The sequence below is a fragment of the Andrena cerasifolii genome, chromosome 3, assembly GCF_050908995.1.
Source record: "Andrena cerasifolii isolate SP2316 chromosome 3, iyAndCera1_principal, whole genome shotgun sequence".
Taxonomy (NCBI): Eukaryota; Metazoa; Arthropoda; class Insecta; order Hymenoptera; family Andrenidae; genus Andrena; species Andrena cerasifolii.
In genome coordinates this window covers 4,341,456-4,363,112 of record NC_135120.1, presented here as the reverse complement: position 1 = coordinate 4,363,112, position 21,657 = coordinate 4,341,456, and the positions used below count along the sequence as shown (strand labels likewise).

The 21,657-nt window shown below is 43.3% G+C and overlaps 3 protein-coding genes across 3 annotated transcripts; 2 read left to right on the top strand and 1 right to left on the bottom strand.

The window, feature by feature from the left end:
• The first annotated feature begins 2,146 nt into the window (after window positions 1-2,146).
• LOC143367056 (uncharacterized) lies at window positions 2,147-3,112 on the top strand. The gene has a single exon (XM_076808674.1). It carries the CDS (start codon window positions 2,497-2,499, stop codon window positions 3,103-3,105), a length of 609 nt encoding a protein of 202 aa, XP_076664789.1. The 5' UTR covers window positions 2,147-2,496; the 3' UTR covers window positions 3,106-3,112.
• A 2,254-nt stretch (window positions 3,113-5,366) lies between these two features.
• On the bottom strand, window positions 5,367-17,746 carry LOC143367266 (uncharacterized). Its single transcript, XM_076808902.1, has 3 exons — window positions 16,289-17,746; window positions 15,184-16,207; window positions 5,367-5,426 (listed from the first exon to the last, which is right to left on the bottom strand). The coding sequence occupies exons 1-3, from the start codon at window positions 17,386-17,388 to the stop codon at window positions 5,367-5,369; spliced, it is 2,184 nt and encodes a 727-aa protein (XP_076665017.1). The 5' UTR covers window positions 17,389-17,746.
• Window positions 17,747-19,815: 2,069 nt separating this feature from the next.
• Window positions 19,816-20,680, top strand: LOC143367265 (uncharacterized). The gene is made up of 2 exons (XM_076808901.1): window positions 19,816-20,320; window positions 20,392-20,680. The coding sequence occupies exons 1-2, from the start codon at window positions 19,896-19,898 to the stop codon at window positions 20,678-20,680; spliced, it is 714 nt and encodes a 237-aa protein (XP_076665016.1). The 5' UTR covers window positions 19,816-19,895.
• Window positions 20,681-21,657: the final 977 nt, after the last annotated feature.

Sequence of the window (21,657 nt, the reverse complement as noted above, 5' to 3'; positions counted from 1 at the left end):
TCGATAGACGTTCAAAGTGGTACGATAGGCGTTCGATAGGTATGTGGAAAACGAAGAAAAGTGAACAGAGACCCGGAATATAAAATTAAAAAAAAAATTATTAAGAAATGTATATGAAGTTTTCCTCTGAGAAACCTTTTTTTCGCCGAAAATTTGTGTGGACCGAAAACACGCATCAAATAACATGCAAAATAACCATTTTGAATTTAGGAATCTTCTCGTTGAAAAGTTATGTGGCGAAAAAGTTGCACAATTTTGACATATTTTCTAACCTTCATTGTGACAGTTACAGTGGTTGTCGCATATGATTCGTTGTTGGAGGTTGGAGGGGTAGGAGTATGTGGTTTTTTTGTTTTTCGAAACGGTTACAGTGAGGGATTTCGACTGCATAAAATACTTAGGGTGTTTCGAAAATACTTTACAATACATTTTTTTACATTCCGATCAAAATTATGTTTTTATGTTATATATTTAAATACTCCCCTCCCCCCTCCTCTGTACAGCATTTCCGTTGACTTATTCCGAATCAACGCATTCCACTTTCTAATTTGTCCAGGGTATTAGTATTGGTTGGGGCCATATTAGTGCGGGGGGAGGCGCGTAAAGCATGGTAACGAACCGATGTGAGTTTGGGCATAACCTAAAATAATTTTTTCCCCAGGAAAAGTAGAAAGAGGGTGCGTTTTTAGTATCTGAGGGTCTGTATAATCACACACAGTATAAACTCACCAATGCGACCGTGCCAGGCCCGTGGCCTACGTTGTATAGTATTGGTTAAAAAATAGTATCCATTCAAATTAAAGCACAATAGTTGGTCACATTAGGGGTTAGAATATACGACAAAATTTCACAGTCCCTTTTACATAATAACTTTTTACTGAATAGATTCCTAAACTCAAAATTGTTATTTTTGCATGTTGTTTGATACGTGCTTTCGATCCATATCAATTTTCGGTGAAAAAAAGATTTTCCAAACGTAAAGTTTACCCAAAAATGTAGTCACCAGCGGGTGAGTACATTGACGGCACACCCCTTTCTTATGGTGCGCCACTCATTTTGGCATAAATTAAAATACTTCTCTATGCACGCGCTATACTTTTCTGCGGCGGACAGTGGTCCCAAATCGCCAAAAGCTGGCCAAAACTCAATTTTCGAAGTATATAGCAGCTTTTTGCTATTATAGCAGATTTGTTGTATATACATTAGTGCATCAAATGCCGATTGAATTTCTTAAATATATTGATTGGTTACTGAGATATAGGCTGTCAAAGTTGACGAAATTTCATGCTCCTTAATGTCTTGAAAAGGGGAGCATGTTTAATGTGTCAGAGAAAGTTTATATGAAAAGATCCATATGTGCAACAGTTTCCCATCAAAGTAGGCGTTATAAACATAAAGTTTCCACAGAAACAAAGTAAAATATCTTTGAATTTACCCATGTAATTCCCTTCTCAATGTGTCATAACTCTAAGTCACGTTTTAATAAAACGGAAGGAAAACAAAGATGAGTGTCACCGAGTGTCACGCTGTAACAAGTTTCTTGATATAAAGTAGTATGTCAAGTATGATATCTAATTGAGAAAATTTGCGATTTTTTAAGATATTTAAATTTAAAGTGCCAAGTAGGGATATCAACGCTGTCTATACTTTGTCCCACCAGAGCGTATTGATGATATCTCTGCAAAATTTAATATATTTATGAAAAATGTAATATGAGATACAAAATTTATCGAAAACACTAGTGTGATCTTACTTCATAATGGGTCCAAGATTATAATTTGACAATGTTTTGGTTTGAAGCAACCAGTTCAATACAGGAAGACCACTTCCAAAAGATCTGCTTTTTCAATGATTTAAACAAAACTAACACTCTATTAAGTAGTATAGCAATGGGGATTCTAATTCAAATTTGAGTTTCAAGGTCATGATAAGGATCCCCCCCCCGACCTCGAAATCCAAATTTGAGTTTGAAAATTTTCAAAATTTGTTTTTTTTTCGCCGGCGGCAGGCGGCGGCGGCGGCGGCGGCGGATGACGTTATAGAGATGGCGGAGTGGTGGGGGTATAGCGTGAGAACTGATAACGAATCAATCAACACCGAATCGATATCGAATCAATCGACACCGAATCGATATCGAATCAATCGACACCGAATCGATATCGAACCGATACCGAAGTGCGTGGAGGGGAAACCCGCGGGTAATAAGAATAATAATAATAACGCCATTTTTGCGATGCGAATGTAATATGATACTTTTGGAAACGTCGTACGTGAGAATCGTGGAAAGAATTATGCAGTGTTAGCAGAAACTGTGTCGGATGATTTTGCGCGCTAATTTGTCGTACGTGTGAATCATAGAAAGAATTATGCTGTGTCAGCGTAAACTGTCTCCGATGATATCGGGAAGGATCGGCTTTTTACGTGCAATCTATTGGAGGAAGGAGATACGCAGACAGAGATAAACAGAGATGACAAATCGTGGTGTAGGTATAAAATATGCGCGCTAAACTGCACAAAGTCTCAAATCGCTGCAACGTGTTGCGTGGAAAAAACATTACAACCATGGAAGAATTCGCGCAAGTAGAATGTCAATTGTTGGATCAATCTGCGCGATTGATTTCACGGGAAGAATACCTCGCGTGGGAAGAACGGTGCAACGAGTGTATCGAATCGTTGGAAGAACACAACCGAGTGAAACGTCCTCGACTATCGATCGGTGTTCAGCAATCGCTGGTTGCTGGAATCGCGCAGCTCGAAGGACTAAAATATTCGTTGCGCGTACGTTTCCTGCATGAAGGTGCCAGGCATTCAAGCACAGGATTTTTGTGGCGCGAAATAGGCACTGCTTTCGATAGCCGCGTGTTAACCGGTGCCGTGCTAAATTCGAATTATATCGAGCCGCGCAACTTCCTCCAGGATGCGGAGACCATTGTGTTGGAACATGTACGAGGCGCCTTGAGGAAACATCAGAACCTCAAAGTGAATACTGTGTTCAACGGCGAATTTGTGGCGGGGGACAAACATGCTTGCAAAAGCATCAATACCCGGAACTGCGAACTCTTCGGTACATGTGATCTACAGGAGTGGTACCAACGATGTGAGTAGTAGGACAAGGGGGATTCTAATTCAAATTTGAGTTTCAAGGTCATGATCATGACCTTGAAACTCAAATTTGAAAATTTGTTTTTTTGTCGGCGGGCTGGCGACGGATGACGTCATAGAGATGGCGGAGTGGTGGGGGGTATCATCGAGGAGGAGGAGGAACCGCGGGGTGACGGTATCATCGAGGAGGAGGAGGAGGAGGAACCGCGGGGTGACGGTGCGCTACTCTGGAGCGTGGTACAACAGACTGTCGGTAAGGAAGGAAATATTAATTTTATGATATTAATATAAATGAAAAAACTTCTCGGGGCGACGGGGCTCGAACCCAAGACCTCCGCGGTACGAGTCAGCCGCCTAACCAACTCCCCCAAACGCCGTCTCTGACATTAGTCTTTTCCGAATGGTACATATAGCGAAACCAACGGAGCGTCACATATGTGACACACACACACACACACACACACACACACACACACACACACGCACGCACGCACGCACGCACGCACGCACGCACGCACGCACGCACGCACGCACGCACACACACACACACACACACACACACACACACACACACACACACAACGTCGACGTATAATAATTTATTTTTATGAGAAATTTTATCAGAAATTGTTTCGAACGATGTCGGGAAAGATCGGCGTTTCTCGACACCGCGTCTTTAGAATACCATTGTAAAATAAAAAATTATTGTATTTATTAACTCGTTCTTATAAATAGCGGAATTATTGCATAAAAATAAAATAAAATTCTTTGCATATGTATAGAAATTATTATATTTATTAACTCGATCTAATAAAATAGTGGAATTATGTAAAATAAAATTGCTCACACATATAAGAATTATGCAGCGTCAACAAATCTTAAAAAATAGGCCGTGGGAGGAGGAACACGGGTAAATAAAATTGAGAAATAATATACGTTTAAGAAATATATATTGTTACAAATAATAATAATAATACAGAATATAGAATATAATAATAATAATAAATAATAGAATATAATAATAATAAATAATAGAATATAAATATAAATATAAAAAAGAATATAATATAAAAAAAAGAATATATAAATATAAAAAAGAATATAATATAAAAAAGAATATAATATAAAAAAGAATATATAAAAAAAGAAAAAAAGAAGAATATAAAATACAATTAAATAATAATAATAAATATAAATAAATAAAAAAGAATATAAATATAAAAAAAAAAGAACATAAATATAAAAATATAGAATAAAACTAGTGCGGCGACCGGCGGTGGTGATGGCGATGGCGATGGTGATGGTGATTGCGATGGGGATGGTGATCGCCGCTGCCGTATCGGCGGCCCCACCCGCCGATACGGCAGCCAGGGCTGCCGCAGCCTAACCACCCTCGTGGGGCCCGCCGCATTCTCCTCAGCCAGTGCCGGTGCCTCCCCCACCACCCGCGCATTCATCATGTAATATAAATTCTAGAACACACAAAAAATTGATATTATATTTATACAAAACATATTAAATATCAAACGCAAAAAAAAATGCAAAGTATTACATACTTGCAGCGGGGGTGAAGGTGGCGGCGTCGGCGACGGTGATGGCTGCGGCGAGCCCCAATCCGGTGACCACACCCTCGGCGACGGGGGTGATGGCGGCGGCGATGGCCCAGCTTGTACCCTCGGGGGTGACGGTGGTGGCGAGTTCTGGAACATAGAAACCCACGATATATAATATTGGCACAACCGTCTGATTTTAATCTCACTCGGTATCAATGGTTAAACGCGATAAATGACAAAAAAATTGTTAAGTACATACCTCAGGTTCACACTCGGGGGCAATCCTTAATAGTCCCATTTTCGCAGAAATTAGTGGAAAGGAAAAAATCGAACTGGCGCCTTCACGAGTTGAAGACAACTGGTCTCGATGCATCTCCTGGCTCTCGCAAGTCAAAACCCCCTCCTATGATGAAATCGAGAAATGCATAGCTTTGCAAAGTAGGATGCCTTTGTTCTTCGCCATCTTCATCACAGGCTACCTGCATTTTCGCTGACCATCCTCCTCCATGTACTTATCTTCTTCTTCACTGACCGTCCTCGGAGTGCACTTATCATATTCTTCGAATTCTTCTCCCTCCTTCTTTGCACACATCATTCGACTAGACCATACCACTCTGATCACGTATTGAACATGTATCGAACCACTTTGAACACCTATCATACCACTCTGAACATCTATCGAACATGTATTGAACATGTATTGAACATGTATCAAACGTGAATCGCATCACTTTGATCGATATCAACCGTGTATCGAATCACTTTGAACATCTATCGAACGAGTATCGAACATGTATCGAACCGCTTTGAACGTGTATTGAACGTCTATCGTACCACTTTGAACATCTATCGAACGGGTATCGAACGTCTATCATACCACTTTGAACATCTATCGTACCACTCCGAACATCTATCGAACGTCTATCAGACCACTTGAACATCTATCGAACGTCTATCAGACCACTTGAACATCTATCGAACGTCTATCAGACCACTTGAACATCTATCGAACGTCTATCATACCGCGTTGATCATGAATCGTACTACTACTTGTACATAATTACAACTATCGTCTTAATCTAGCGTACATGCAGAAGGTTGGAGGTTGAGGAGGGTGAAGAAAAAAACAGTTATGCATTAAAAATTGATTATATTTTATTTGTGTATTTCCCTCTGGCGTTTACACCACCAGTTGAATATTTTAAATACATTTTGCATGGCACAGTGCTTTGCGTGTCTGCCACATCGCAGAGTATTAACTACGTTTAGCTTATTTAGGGATTTGATATCCTCGTAGTCACTGTCCAGCGTCTCGATGATCACGTCCGCTCTCGTATTTTCATCGAGGAAATCCATGAGCCAATCGCGTTTCTGCAGCCCTTTAACGTATACGACATGGGGTGTGTCATCTTCCTCGTCGATCGCATCGGCTACAGCTTTCATAATTAGCTGTTTAGCCATACTGTACGGAAAAACTCCATCTTCCCAACGTAGTCCATGATGTTTTGCCACCAACCACCGGATGCTCGATTTGTCGGATTTTGTAAGAAGATATTGTGGCATCGAACTCCCAAAAATATAGTGCGAGAGAATTGTTCCCTTTCGTAGGATAGCCACTTCCTTCGCGACAAATCTTCCATCGACGATGAACCCTTGCAGGTCAACGAATGTTGGTACGACCATTATCGATACAATTTAGAGGTCCGTTCGCTTCCAAGACAGACTGGAGAATGCACTCTTTCTCGTAAAGCATCTCAATTTTCACGATGAAATTTTGTACGAATTTGGTACAGGAGAGGGCGGACAAGTAGCGCAGTAATTTAATTGATTTTGCGCACCACATTTGTCAGCGGATTGTATTCAACCACCCGATCGTGCAGAATCAAACAGTAGGCCGTAGTATTTGCAGGTACGTTTTCTTTACAATCAAATTCTATGCGCACGTCCACGGTGCTATTCTTGATCGACTCATTTTGTCGCGAGCAATCAATCACCACGAGGGGGCCAAATTGCAAAAATTGGGCTACGGTGAATAATGCCTCGTTGCAACTATGTCCGTAATACGATTTACGAAAATGCGTATACATGTTAAATAAGATGGCGTGCCTATTCTTGTCAAAGTCCAAGTTCATGTCATCGTACGGGTAAAATTCCGAGTTGAGAAAAAGTTTTACATTGGTCAATTTGCAGTGGTCAAATCGAGTAACATCTTCAGTCATCACATTCTTTCGAGCAGTCTGTAGAGCAAAGATAATGTATCGCGGCTTCTCCAACTGTGCAGCTGCCTTCACGGCCCACGAATGCTTGGTTGTGCTCTGTAAGAGAGGATACTCGTACAGATCCCACGAGCGAAAACTAATGCTCAGGTTTTGTCCACTTTCCAAAGCATGTAACAACGACAGCTTATTAACGTCGTTCAGCGTCACGTGAGGCATCCGCCATTGCACTTTAAGTAATTCAATTTCTGGTTCCAGCGTCGGCGATCCTATTAGAGAATTGTTATCGTTGCGCGATCGTATTAAAATCAATTCGTGACGCGCATTAATAACCATGCGTTTGTAGTCCTCGCAAAATCCCAACAAATATTTGACCGGGATGCAAAAATTGAAATGATTTTTCACTATTAGCTCATCGTGCCGTTTCAAGCCCCATCCCGCATTCTCCATATTTTTGTCTTCATCAGATGTCATCGATACATAGTTTTTAAGCGTGCTAGTTATTCCAACGTTTCTGTTGCGATCAATCTCCACACCATTCAGTTCATATCGAATCTCATCAAATATGAATGCCATGCAATTATTTCCCAACATCACCGGTGATACATCATTCGGCTTATTTATCGTCAATTTCCCCTCCAGGTAGAAACTTTCACACGGTAATGTGTATAAATCCTGTTGCTGTATAGGTATTCTTATCTCATCGCTGTATCCAAACGTCGTGTTGACGTAAGGGTTGTATGTGTGAGTTTCAAGCTTGACGATGCGATCATCAAACGTCGGCTTCGCGCCAATGCTTAGAATGTCAGTCATTTTTCAACTTAATTGCGTACAATGAATCCCAGCGATTTCAAAAATGCAATGTTCGCAGCACTGAACCTCTTCTTTTTAGCGTAATCAGAGCTGTTGCAGTTGCAGTTGTTGTTGTTGTTGTTGTTGCTGCAAACAATTTCGTTTGGAAGAAACGTGTTTCTGGAGTCGTTCAACACAAGCATCTCATACGACTGCACCACATGTATTATCATCGACGTCGTCGTACGTGCAGTCTGATGGTAATCTCTTCACCTCGAAAATCAAGCAACCGCCCGTCTTGATCCACAACACGTATCGTTAGATCCGAAATGACCTGTGCGGTGATTGGAAGGTAAATGATCTGCGCGGGCGTTTCCGATATCTTATATCCCGGCGGTACTCTGGGAGAAAATTCATGTATGGTATGTACGCGCTTTCCATTGCTGTACGCGCCAGCGGTCACGCTACATTCTACGCGAATAATGTTCACATTCATGATATTAATCGGATCGTCCGATTCGTGCCACTGTTCCGGTTCTAATACGCGATTCGTCGAGAATCCCAGTAACGATCCAATGTTATTGGGCTTTGTAAAGTCTACAATGAACGAGCAGTACAGCTCACTTTTCATGGTGTTGTTGTTGGGACGCAACACTATAGGATACTCATCGTTGTCGCTACCATCGTTGGCATTGGTGCCATCGAGTTTTTGAGGATATCGCTCGAGTAATCGCTGTTTCAAATACTTGGCAATGGCGTCTAATTCGTATGAACCGTGGGGAATCGTAATGTATTCATGGCTGGTGTCGACGCTGCTGTTGGTCTCATAGTTTGTGGTGAAGTAGAATTTATCGTTGCTGGAGTCGATGTTGGGTATTGTATGGTAAGTTTCAAGGGTTGTTAGACCAAGCTCGTAATCATCGTCGCTCAAATCTATGGGTGGAAAGTAGCTCACCGCGAGGGTGCTACTCTTGCCGGTTAGAGTGAATGTTAACGACATATTCCAAGCTGTACGACTGGACTCGTACTGAATCAAAGTGGTGAGAAGTCAATCCTTAAATTTGCGACCAATCGTTTGTAGAAAGCGTAGACATAGTTGACCACAATTGCTCTGATTGTACTCATGATAAGGCGCGTGATTGTATTCGATTTTCACGACATCTTTATCCAGATATTGTACCAATTCCTTAGGCGGCCGAAGATTGCCAAAGCTGTCGAAGTATACAGCTCGACGCCCCCTCTTCGCATACGCCACCCAATGAGTCCCCGGTCCCTCGACATTATCCAAATTCACGATACCGCTCTCGTTTCGGCGTACTCCTCCAACAGGTAGTGCATTGCGCATAAAAACACCTCTAAAAAATGGAATACGCATACGTTTTGCCAACTCCCCCAATTGCGCATCTGTAGTTACGCCCTCGGGCATTTTTATTGTCTTTTCGGCGTTTTTTTTTTTTTGTTTCGATATTCCCTGTCCGCGCTTGTATGGTGCGAGATAAAGTCCGCGACCTTCCATGGTGCGATTATGACGCTGCATTTCCTGCAGCTGATGTTGCGCCGCCTTATTATCGTTTACCGCCTTGGCGATCCCCGCTGCTCCACCGACTAATGATCCGAGAACACCTAGCAGCGGGAGAAGTGGTAATATGCCACCTCGTTTTGCCACCGGAAGTATCCGCTTTTGCGATGCTCTCCTTACCGTCCTTTTGCGGGGTTTTGTTTTCATCCCCATTCCGATTTTCGTCTTAGCTTTCAGAGCTGCCCAAACAGCTGTAGCAGCACCTCTTTCACCCAGAGTCGAGTCTCGCGCAACGATGCGTTTTCGCGCTTTGTCAGCGAGAACCTTATCTGCCGTGTGCCTTTCACCGAGGTCGTTGCTACGCGAATATGCAATATCGTGTTCGCGACACGCTGCGTCCAACGGATTGATGCCTCGATCGCCTCTAGCCAATCGTTTTGCCAGATGAGTTCCTGGACCACAAAACTGATATCCCGGAATATGTAATTCGATAGGTAACGCGTTTATCGCCCGATTTAACAGACCACAACCTTTCTTTACTCTCTTCGACGACATTCGCTGCAGTTTTTAATCAATGGTGCTGGACCGTCGATATGCGTTCGCTGCCAAGGGCGATTATAATGTTCCAAGCACCGACGATACTGCTGAACCTCAGAATCGACTTTTATATGCTCGGGGAGTCTGTCCCACAACTGATCGATGTGTCTGCCAAACTCTCGCAGTAGAATAATTTTTTATATATATTTCAACTGCTCAGCGGTTTGGTCTCGAATATCACAATTATCCGACAGGATCAGAAGCATTTTGAATAATGAGCTGTTTTGCTTCGGCGCGAGCCTATAAATAGAGCGCACCGCAGCTTCGACGTATCAAAATCATTTTTCGCAGTTCACGGAGAGGATGCGATTCGTGCGACAACCTGTGGCGATACGCGTGACTAATTTTGATGATAAATCGCAAATGATGTCTCCGAAAACGAGACGCAGACACGGTAGCATGCTACCAAACACTATACGCTGCCTCATTTGTGGCCCATCAAATTGTGGAAAGACCAACGTGCTGGTCAGCTTGTTGGAAAGTCCTCACGGCGTGTGCTTCGAGAACCTGTACGTGTATTCCAAGTCGTTGCAACAGCCAAAATATAAGTATTTGGAGAATTTATTGACTGCGATAGATGAAATTGGCTACTTTACATTTTCAAATAATAGTGACGTCATCCCACCGAGCGAATCGCTTCCGAATTCCATTTTTATCTTTGATGACGTGGCATGCGACAAGCAAGATACGATAAAGGAATACTTTGCAATGGGACGCCACTCGAACGTCGACTGCTTCTATCTCTGTCAGACGTATGCAAAGATTCCCAAACATCTTATACGCGACAATGCGAATCTGTTGATACTGTTTAAGCAGGATGGTACCAACTTGAAACATGTGTACAACGATCATGTAAACACTGATATGTCTTACGAGGATTTCTGCGCTTTGTGTCGTAATTCTTGGCAGCGGGAGTATGGTTTCATGGTGATAGATAAAGATAGCGCGATGTCCAATGAACGTTATAGAAAGGGATTTAACGAGTTTGAGATACCGTGAGAGGATCAATCGTCGTCAACACATCGGTGGGAAAGCAACGTCTGCGATACAATAATGATTAGTAGTCAGGAGATTAAGGATCGCGAGAGAATAGCGATGGAAATTGCAAAAACCAGCGAATCCATTCGCAGGAAACATCAGTCTTTGAAGACTGACAAGATGGATGAAGATATCGCGCTGGAAAAATACTTTAAACCTATTACCGAGCCTTTAAAACATATTGTGGAAAATACTGCTGAGACAGAAGCTGACATATCACCTGCGACGAGTATGAGCATTGAAACATTAACGCCTAAAACAAAAATCCGGCCGAAATGGAACGCATTGCGTAAAAGAAATAGTAAACAGTCATACATGTCATTGGAAAATTCGCTCGTAACCTCCACACCAGTTCAATCGAAGCGGAAACGGTTGAATGTCGCATCAAACGATTCCACGGTTCCTCCTGCGTCAATAAATACATTTCCCGATGTACAGTCGCTCACAACCAATGATGACGAAGACGTGTATGAAACTTCTGCCGATGAGTCGCTCGCAGCATCTATTAGAGAGCAACTCCAAACATCCGAGGGGCAAGAAACGTTTCGCAACCATTTCGGTCCGCTGGGACAAAAATACATGAGCGCAATCCTAAGTGGAGATAGGGATACGACCATAGATTATGTGTACGGTGTATACTTTGGTGGTAGTGGAATGATGCTGGGGGATAAGGTTTTCGATATGGACAAGGATGATAATATAATCATAGACGGTGTAAGATATGGAGGAACGCCTGGTCTGTACGAACTGATTTTCAAGAGAATTCCCGATGATGCTATATACACAGATGCTGATAAACAAAAATACAAAAGTATACTGCTGATGACGAATGCTCACAGACGTGGTCATAACGCACAAAACCCCATATTGGGTAACAAGGGATACAAGTACAAACATGTAATTGCGCCACTACTACCCCGTGTATTGACCAGTAAAGCGGGGAAAGGTCTAAGGACATCGCGAGTCATGGTGGTAAACGATAACAAGATCGATTATGTGCACTGGGATGATCCCAACGAGCTGGTGGATCGATTGCGTTTGCTGGAAGCGTCGCGTCAGGCGGGTAACAACTCGCACGACAACGAAATTCTATCGATTATCGAGGAACTCCGCGAGGCAGGCCTCATTATAAATTAAACCGCACGCCGATGATGTGCACTGTATGCGTCGAGATGCCGATCAACAAATTTGGGGTATCGCTCGAGAAGAGTGGAGCAGCTACAATGGACTATTACAAATGGAGCGGCATGCTTCGAAATTATATGCGTGATAACGCTCTTTGCGTGACCGGTGCCGACTTTGATGCAAAATCGCGCAAGATACGACGCGTAGCTCAGCCGGTGGCCGACACAGATGCCGTTAATAAACTATATGTGAAAAAGAGCATTAAACTTTTGAGAGAGCAGCAGGAAGAATTAGAGATGAAGCTGGTCGCGTTTCAGAGAGATATGCTGACGTTGCAAAACAGCGTTCAAAAGATATCGCAAGCATTGAATCCTATCCCGCAGCAACAATGCGAAGGAGAATCATGCGAGACGGTTGAACTTGTCCAGAATTTCCTTGGGGCGGTGGAGAGCACATAATGCACGTACACGATAATTATCGCATCATTCGTGGCAAAGATACATCTGCGATCAAACATGCAGCCATTTAAGAAATCCATGAGTGAAGAAAACTATGGCCACAAGAAGCTACAACTTGTGGAGGAATTGCACGCTCCAGCTCGAAGACATTTTCCTCGGAGGCGCGTCATAGTGCGTGGATACGACGATCTGTGGCAAGCTGACATTGTAGAAATGCGTCCATACTCGCGATTCAACCAGGGTCACCACTACATACTCACCGTCATCGATGTGTTGAGCAAGTATGCATGGGCGTTGCCGCTCAAGACTAAAAGTGGCGCTGAGGTGACTAAAGCGTTTGCAAAGATATTTAGAGATCGATATCCGAAAAATTTGCAAACCGATCAAGGAAAAGAATTTTACAACACCGATGTGCAGAAACTCTTGAAGAAGCATGACATTAATCATTATTCAACGTATTCGGTGATGAAGGCCTCCGTCGTAGAACGTTTCAATCGAACTTTGAAGAACAATATGTTGAAACTGTTTACGCTCAATGGAACCTATAGATGGACCGATTCGCTACCGCGTCTACTTGCAGAGTATAACGCGCGAAAACATAGAACCATCGGAATGCGTCCTTGCGATGTTACCCCTGTGATCGCCGACAAGCTGCTAGCCACAGTATACAGCAACCTAAAGATCGCTGCTCCAGCGAGATTCAAGTTGGGCGAGTTTGTGCGCGTGAGCAAATTTAAAACCATCTTCGATAAAGGCTATACGCCGAATTGGACAACGGAGGTGTTCGAGATAGCCAAAGTACAGACAACTAATCCCGCGACGTATCTGCTCGTCGATTCCTGTGGAAAACCCGTTGCCGGAGGATTCTATGAACACGAGCTGCAACGCGTCGCCGATCCTGATGTGTATCTAGTGGAAAAAGTGCTGCGTAGAAAGGGGGATAAGGTATACGTCAAGTGGTTGGGGTTTGATAAATCACACAATTCTTGGATAAATAAAAATAATGTATTGTAAAACAATAATAATAATAATAATAATACATGGTTCAATAAATACAATGTTATACATATGTGTACAATTTATTTTGAAGAAGGCGAAGCGTTCCTTTTTTATTGAAAGAAGTTTTCCCGATTTCGCAAATTTGAAAACTTCGTCTCAACATGATGTGTAGTTTCATCAAGTTCAAATTTCTTTTTTTATAATATTTTTATAATGGAATTTTACAACGGAATTTTATAATGTCCCCAGGGCAGAGTGTCGGTAGAATCGGGTACGATATACCGCTTGTCGTCGTATGGACTTAGAGCGATTTTGGATTCCGAAATTATGTACACTTTGTGCAATTTCGACCGTATGCATGATTGCCTGCGAACCATTTCGATCTCCTTTTGCAAACACTGCGCGTAGTCGTTGAAAGTTATCGTTCTGGCTATGACGTTGGTCTTGACGCCTTTCGCCTTTTTCGTATCTTTTTTACCGTCTACGCGAAGTGCATACATTTTCGCTCTAAGACCTACGAATTCGGTCATTATCATCCCATTATTTTCGTCCTTCATCAGCCCCGGAACCTTCTTATTTAAGCGCGGCATATTATATGTATTGTCAGTAGGATAATCGCTTGTGTCGAATCTATCGATATTGCGTTTCACGGACTCGTAGATATCATCGCATCGAATGTGATAGATGAAGCTATCAGTGTCTGTGTATAGAATTTTACATTTTTGACCATATAGTGGAGACATGTACTCGTGATGAAATTCGTACAAACAAATTTTTGATATGTCTAGAATGCACATACCCACATATATCGGTTTGTTGAATTTCACCTCGAGTTTTCGCAATTCAACAGCTATTAAATTTTCCGAAAAAACACTTCTGCTGTGGAAATTCGGTTTCGCGATCATTGCCTCCGCACCATATCGCCCTTCCCATTGTGTTAAAAGTTTTACGTCCACCTGATTTCGCACATTTTCCATAGTTTTACCGAATACTGCGTTGTTCATCAATTTGTACAAATTTTTTTCAAAGTCGTTTGTCGCGCATGTTCTAAACCGTGTATTGAGTTCGATGTAATCGCGGAGCCAGGGAGATTGAGCGAATTGAAGCGCGCGGTGTATCTTTGTAATACGAAGACCGTGACTCGTGCACTGCTGCAGGTTGCGATAATGGATAACGTAACGCTGCTTATCGTATACCGTCGCGAGTAACTTGTCCTGTCTGCTGCCAGGTGGTTTGGCACGCGTCGGGCAGAACGGTAGATCGGCGTGAGCTTCGTGCAGACGTTGCGGATATTCCAGATCTACCTCGAGAATGTATCCCGTGGGCGAATCGACAGCGATCAAAGACACGTCAAAATTTGCGACATCTTCGACCCATTGAAATTTGGCGTATGGTAGGGGCTGGCACATTGCCCATCCGTACAAGTTGTTCACGTCAAAGTACATCAAGTACGATGACTGTTCCGATGGGTTGTAAGATGACATGTACTTGTTATTGGCGTGTGCGTATCTTCCGGAACATTGGCTTAAACCGCCACGTATACCGCGTTCGATAAACATGACCATATCAATGTCTGTGAGCAATTCGAATGTAATTTTGGTATGTTTTAGCATGGCATCCCACGTAAAGCCAGGTAAAGTATAATAATGCGCTGAATCTAATCCGTAACTCTTGATACAACTTTCGCGAAAATTTTCAAAAATATCTGCCAATAACAAGACATCTGTTTTCAAATACAAGTCGCTGTATTCGCCCAAAGTTCTAATCCCGAAACGCTGCCAGACAATCTCGGCGTGCGCGTAATCGGTCTTGGATACAGTCTCACCCGGGAACGAACTGTAGAATGACTCGCGCGGTGGTAAGCATGGATCCTGCAGCTTGTTCGCGCAATCAAGGTATTCGTATGGAAATACACCCTTTCGCGTCAATAAATTGAAATCTTCGATGGATAATGTTTCAAATTCGGATCGTAAAATTTTTAATTTATCCGCGCTAAGAAAAGATGCTAATTTGTCGAGACTGGTATTGAGAAATTTGTACGAATCGATGAATCGCAATTTAATACATTTTCGCGAGTCTGAGTCAGCCGTATCTTCAACATTTTTTGTGAATGAAATGTACTTTTCTTTCGTTATGGGCAATACGCCAACGCTGCCTTCGAAAGCGGTAGCTATTTCCTCGATAATGAAATGCGAATCGTAGCCGGATAAATTATGGAAAACTATGGGGATGTAAAACGCATTTTTATAATTTAAATTGCACTCCGAATGTGCTGGGCCTCTAAAGCGTCCGGATAGATGGCAATGATCGCGAACTCGTACATCTTCAGCCTTGAATGGTTCTTCGCAAATATGACAGTGTGTTGCATCGCGAAATGTCATCCATTGTTCGGGAATTAAATCAAGCATGGGAACATTGCTGGTCAGAATGGGTTTGGCGAAGTTTGCAAAATTTTCCAGTTCGTTGACGAACCATGAAACACAATCCGCGTCGCGGCGACATCGATACGTCGACAGTGATGTATCGTACGAGCAATGCATATAATATGCAATGCTGTGCACTTTATGGTGTTGATACGCGCGCAATTTACTATCCATTTCACCCATTCGGTGATTGTCCTCTGTTTTTTCAATGATGCACTCAAGATCGGCGTACACCATGAAGGGGAGCCGCTCCTTCATACAGTGGTTGCTGAATTTGAGCAGATTGTTTCCTACGCTGGGCAACAGGATGGCGCAATCATTCATTTGCCCGCAGTCCAGCGAATGGGCCTCCAACTTCTCGGCAGATCCAAAGTAGTGCATGCATCTGCAAAAAAAAAATCAAAATTTTTTTTATTTAATTTTTTTCAACGATATTTTTCAACGTTTCATAAGTTTATGTACATACCGATCGCAGATGAATTTTTTTTCTCTGTGCCTGCTCAACTGCATGCTCACCAGTCGGGATAAGTCCTTGATCAGCACAAAGTGCCCTACATCACCGTGCTCATGATTCGGCGTGTAGAGCAGATTGACGTGTCGATCCCTCTTTTGGCTGGTGAGACGCAGCGGAAAGACCGTCGATCCTTTCTCCATCCCGAAGGTGTACACGTTGACGGAGATGCCGTTCTGCCGCTCAAACTTCCCAAGCTGCTCTAGGGACATTGGAAACTCAATGTCTTGGAGATTTAGCACCAATGTATAATGTGGATATGAACTTGGCCGATGAGGGTTTCTTTCGGCGGGATGGAGAGCTGCGACCACTGCCCGCGCGAAGCAGGCGTTATCCTCGGATCGCACGCTAATTGTCGCTTTCTTCATCAATATTTCCCGTGGCAACTTGAAGTGGCACCCTGCGCGCAGCGGATTGTACTTATTAACGTTGACGGTTGGGTTGAGAATCCTCATCAATGCCCATCCGCTATCGCGTTCCTGAAACTCTTCCAACGATGCCAGGGTGGGTTCGATGACGCATCGTTGGTACCACTCCTGTAGATCACATGTACCGAAGAGTTCGCAGTTCCGGGTATTGATGCTTTTGCAAGCATGTTTGTCCCCCGCCACAAATTCGCCGTTGAACACAGTGTTCACTTTGAGGTTCTGATGTTTCCTCAAGGCGCCTCGTACATACTCCAGCACAATGGTCCCCGCATCCTCGAGGAAGTTGCGCGGCTCGATATAGTTCGAATTTAACACTGCACCAGTTAATACGCGGGTATCGAACGCAGTGCCTATTTCGCGCCACAAAAGTCCCGTACTCGAATGTCTAGCGCCTTCATGCACGAAACGTCCGCGCAACGAATATTTTAGTCCTTCGAGATGAGCGATTTGAGCAACCAGCGATTGCTGAACACCGATCGATAATCGCGGGCGTTTCACTCGGCTGTGTTCTTCCAACGATTCGATGCACTCGTTGCACCGTTCTTCCCACGCGAGGTATTCTTCCTGTGAAATCAATCGCGCGGATTGATCCAACAATTGGCGTTCTACTTGCGCGAATTCTCCCATGGTTGTAAATGAAATATGTCTTTTCCTCGCAACACGTTGCAACGATTTGAGGCTTTGTGCAGTTTAGAGTGCGCTTTTTAAGACTGATACCATGGTTTGGTATCTCTGCCTAACTCTTTTGGCGTACCCCCTCCCTCGAATGCACCGCATGCAAAAACGACGATCCGTCCCAGCATGGTTCTGTGCAGTTTCTACCGATACAGCATAATTCTTTCTATGATTCGCGCGTATGACGAATTAGCGCGCAAAATCATCCGACACAGTTTCTGCTGACGCCGCATAATTCTAAGATTCGGCGCTTTCACAGATATTATATTACATTCAACACGTGTCGAGACTTTTATCCTTGAAGGTGGGGCTCAAATTACATACAATCGCGCGATGTGCTGCGATGTTAAGATTGGAAAACATTATGGAAAAATTGGTAGCTTTAAAATAAAATGCTGTGGTGGGGGAGGCAATTGCACCTCTATTTAAGCCGAGCTCTTGGACGCTATTCCATCAATCGCTCAGTAGCCTCAGTGACTTTGACGGAACAGACGGTACTCCGTAAAAAATATAGTGCACATCAAAATGTACAAACACAGCTTAAACGATTCATCCTGCGCAGCCGGCAACGATGGTGGGTTTCCAAATAAATGTGAACAACAGCAGCAACAACTACATCATCATCAACAATCCAATATGAGGTATGTACACGTTACTATACACTTTTCATTTACTTCATTCACTGTAAACGCAAAACGACCGAAGTATCAATTTCATGTACTTGTTTCTTACAGTTCTGGATCCGTATCGCTAAAAACGATGAAAACATCGAAACCATCAATCGTACGGATCCTGGGGCGTGATTATCCACTGACTGCAACAGCTTATAAACGTCAAACTATAGGAATTCGCATTGGTATGGATTTGTGTCACGTTGAGATCGCCATAGCCGACAATAAAGGCAGCGAGTTAAGCTTTTCAATGTCTACGTGGAAGCTCCTGCTACAAAACGAGGTGGACATACTCCAACGATTACGCAGCAACGCAACATCGCCCCAAACTCACATTATAATTGATCATTTACGACTAGAGTTCACGCGTATGCATGATGATCAACTTATTAAAATCACCGATAATCGCGTTGTCATATATATGACTGAAGCCACGATGTGTAAATTATTCGCGTACAATCATTGCATTGAACATATGTATACGTGGCTAACTGAAAATATGTACTCTGTAAGCAGTAAATATGCCACTTTCGTAGACGTTCTAGGTAGCGCTACCGCGCCAACAGATTATGTAAAATTAATTTCTGAAAGCGAACACTTCGAACAGCATTCATTGATTGATTGTGAATTGTTAGCATGTGCAATCAATCATATTGTGCATGATGCTCGTAGTAAAAAATGTTAAATTATATTCTTTTATGATTTGTACCATTTCATTCATCCATCATTCTCCCCGTCATCTAATTTTAAGATTCCGCGTTTCTGTGTTACATTTCATTCTTCGCGCCGCCAAGTGACATCACCCTGCACGGCTGCTCCAGAGGAGTCGAATTACGCGAGATCGCGCGATACGCAGCGACGTTAAATCGGAACGCTTTGAAATACTGTTAGCTTTAGAATGCATGCGATTCTATCCCTTATGTAGTGGTGTCTCTTTCCCTCCTAGAATTTTAACTTTAAAGTAATGCTCCGTCTCTTTCCCTCGAAGACGCGGTGTCGAGAAACGCCGATCTTTCCCGACATCGTCCGAAACAATTTCTGATAAAATTTCTCATAAAAATAAATTATTATACGCCGACGTTGTGTGTGTGTGTGTGTGCGCGCGTGTGTGTGCGTGTGTGTGTGTGTGTGTGTGTGTGTGTGTGTGTGTGTGTGTGTGTGTGTGTGTGTGTCACATATGTGACGCTCCGTTGGTTTCGCTATATGTACCATTCGGAAAAGACTAATGTCAGAGACGGCGTTTGGGGGAGTTGGTTAGACGGCTGACTCGTACCGCGGAGGTCTTTGGGTTCGAGCCCCGTCGCCCCGAGAAGTTTTTTCATTTATATTATATCATAAAATTAATATTTCCTTCCTTACCGACAGTCTGTACCACGCTCCAAAGTAGCACCTTCCTTACCGACAATCTGTACCACGCTCCAGAGTAGCGCACCGTCACCCCGCGGTTCCTCCTCCTCCTCCTCGATGATACCCCCCACCACTCCGATGATACCCCCCACCACTCCGCCATCTCTATGACGTCATCCGCCGCCAGCCCGCCGACAAAAAAACAAATTTTCAAATTTGAGTTTCAAGGTCATGATCATGACCTTGAAACTCAAATTTGAATTAGAATCCCCCTTGTCCTACTACTGATGTGTCATCGAACTCACCCTGACCTCGTTGGAAGAGTTCCAGGAACGCGACAGCGGATGGGCACTATCACAAATCCTCAATTTGATCGTCAACGTGAATAAGTACAATCCACTGCGTGCGGGGTGCCACTTCAAGTTGCCGCGGGAAATATTGATGAAGAAAGCGACAATTGGCGTGCGATCCGAGGATAACGCCTGTTTCGCATGGGCAGTGGCCGCAGCTCTCCATCCCGCCGAAAGAAACCCTCATCGGCCAAGTTCATATCCACATTATACATTGGTGCTAAATCTCCAGGGCATTGAGTTTCTAATGTTCACGAAGCAAATTGTAAAGTTTGAACGGTTGAACAACATCTCCATCAACGTCTATAGCTTCGAGAAGAAGAAGAAGACGGAAAAAGGGTTGAGAATCTTTCCACTGCATCTCACCAACCACAAGAGAGATCGGCACGCAAACCTGCTCTACATGCCAGAACAGGGGGACAGCAATGTGGGACACTTTGTGCTGATCAAGAACTTGTCCCGACTGGTGAGCATGCAGTTGAGCAGGCACAGAGAAAAGAAATTCATCTGTGATCGGTGCGTATATAAAATTACGAAATATTGAAATGTCGCCATGAAAAAACTTAAGTAAAAATTTGATTTTATAGGTGCCTGCACTACTTTGGATCCGCTGAGAAGTTGGGGGCCCACACAGTGGATTGCCGAGTGATGAACGATTGCGCCATTCTGCTACCCAGCCAGGACAACAATTTGCTCCGTTTCGATGGCCACGACAGGAAGGAACGACTCCCCTTCGTGATGTACGCCGATCTAGAGTGCATCCTTGAGAAAACGGAGAATGTCCAGAAGGATGCGGGGGAGCACAAATTGTGCACGTACCAGAACCATAAGGTGCATAGTATTGGCTATTATATGCATTGCTTGTACGATGCATAATAGCTTTTAGCTAATAGCTTTTTGCTAATAGATTTTGCTAAACCCATCCTGGCCAATAATGTTCCCATGGAAAAGTTAACGAAAGACCAGTTGTTGGAGACTGGACGGGTGTACCGCCGACTTCAATCGCGTCACTTAGTCGTGTCGTCTGCTACGCGCGCGACAGCCGACTCGAGTCATCACCGATTCGCACTAATTAGGCCATCTCTGGGCCACAATGCGCAACGGTACCTATTATGTAGATCAACTGGCGGCGTATGAGTCACGATTTCGGGAGTCACGTGATTTCCCAGAATCCAGACGTGAATTCCAGGAGAATGCTCCTTCTTCTCCATCGAGACGTTCACGGTAACGCACGTACAGCTTTCACGCGCCAATTAGTAACGATCCGTTATAATCATAAAATTACCTTGTTCTGTTTGCGAGTTTACTTTCCTCTTAATAATAAGTTAAAAATTATAGTTTTCCTGTTGGTTTTGTGTTTGCGTATGTGATAACGAGTGATAAATAGTTTATAGATTAAAGACAAACATTTGGTGCCAAGAACTACATTTTATTAAATCACGATATTCAGTTCACTCCTCTTCTCATTCGAACGCTCGAGAACACCAGTGGAGGGCATTTCACAGCGCGAAGCATTGCCACATTTGTGAAAAGCCATTCAAGGCTGATGATAAACGAGTATGTGAACATTGCCATCTATCCGGACGGTTTAGAGGTCCCGCACATTCGAAGTGCAATTTGAATTATAAAAATTCCTTTTACATCCCAATAGTTTTCCATAATTTATCCGGCTATGATTCGCATTTTATTATCGAGGATATAGCTACCGCTTTCGAAGGCAGCGCTGATGTATTGCCCATAACTAAAGAAAAATATATTTCATTCACGAAAAATGTCGAAGATACGGCTGAAGAATCAGACTCGCGAAATTGTATTAAATTGCGATTCATCGATTCGTACAAATTTCTAAATAC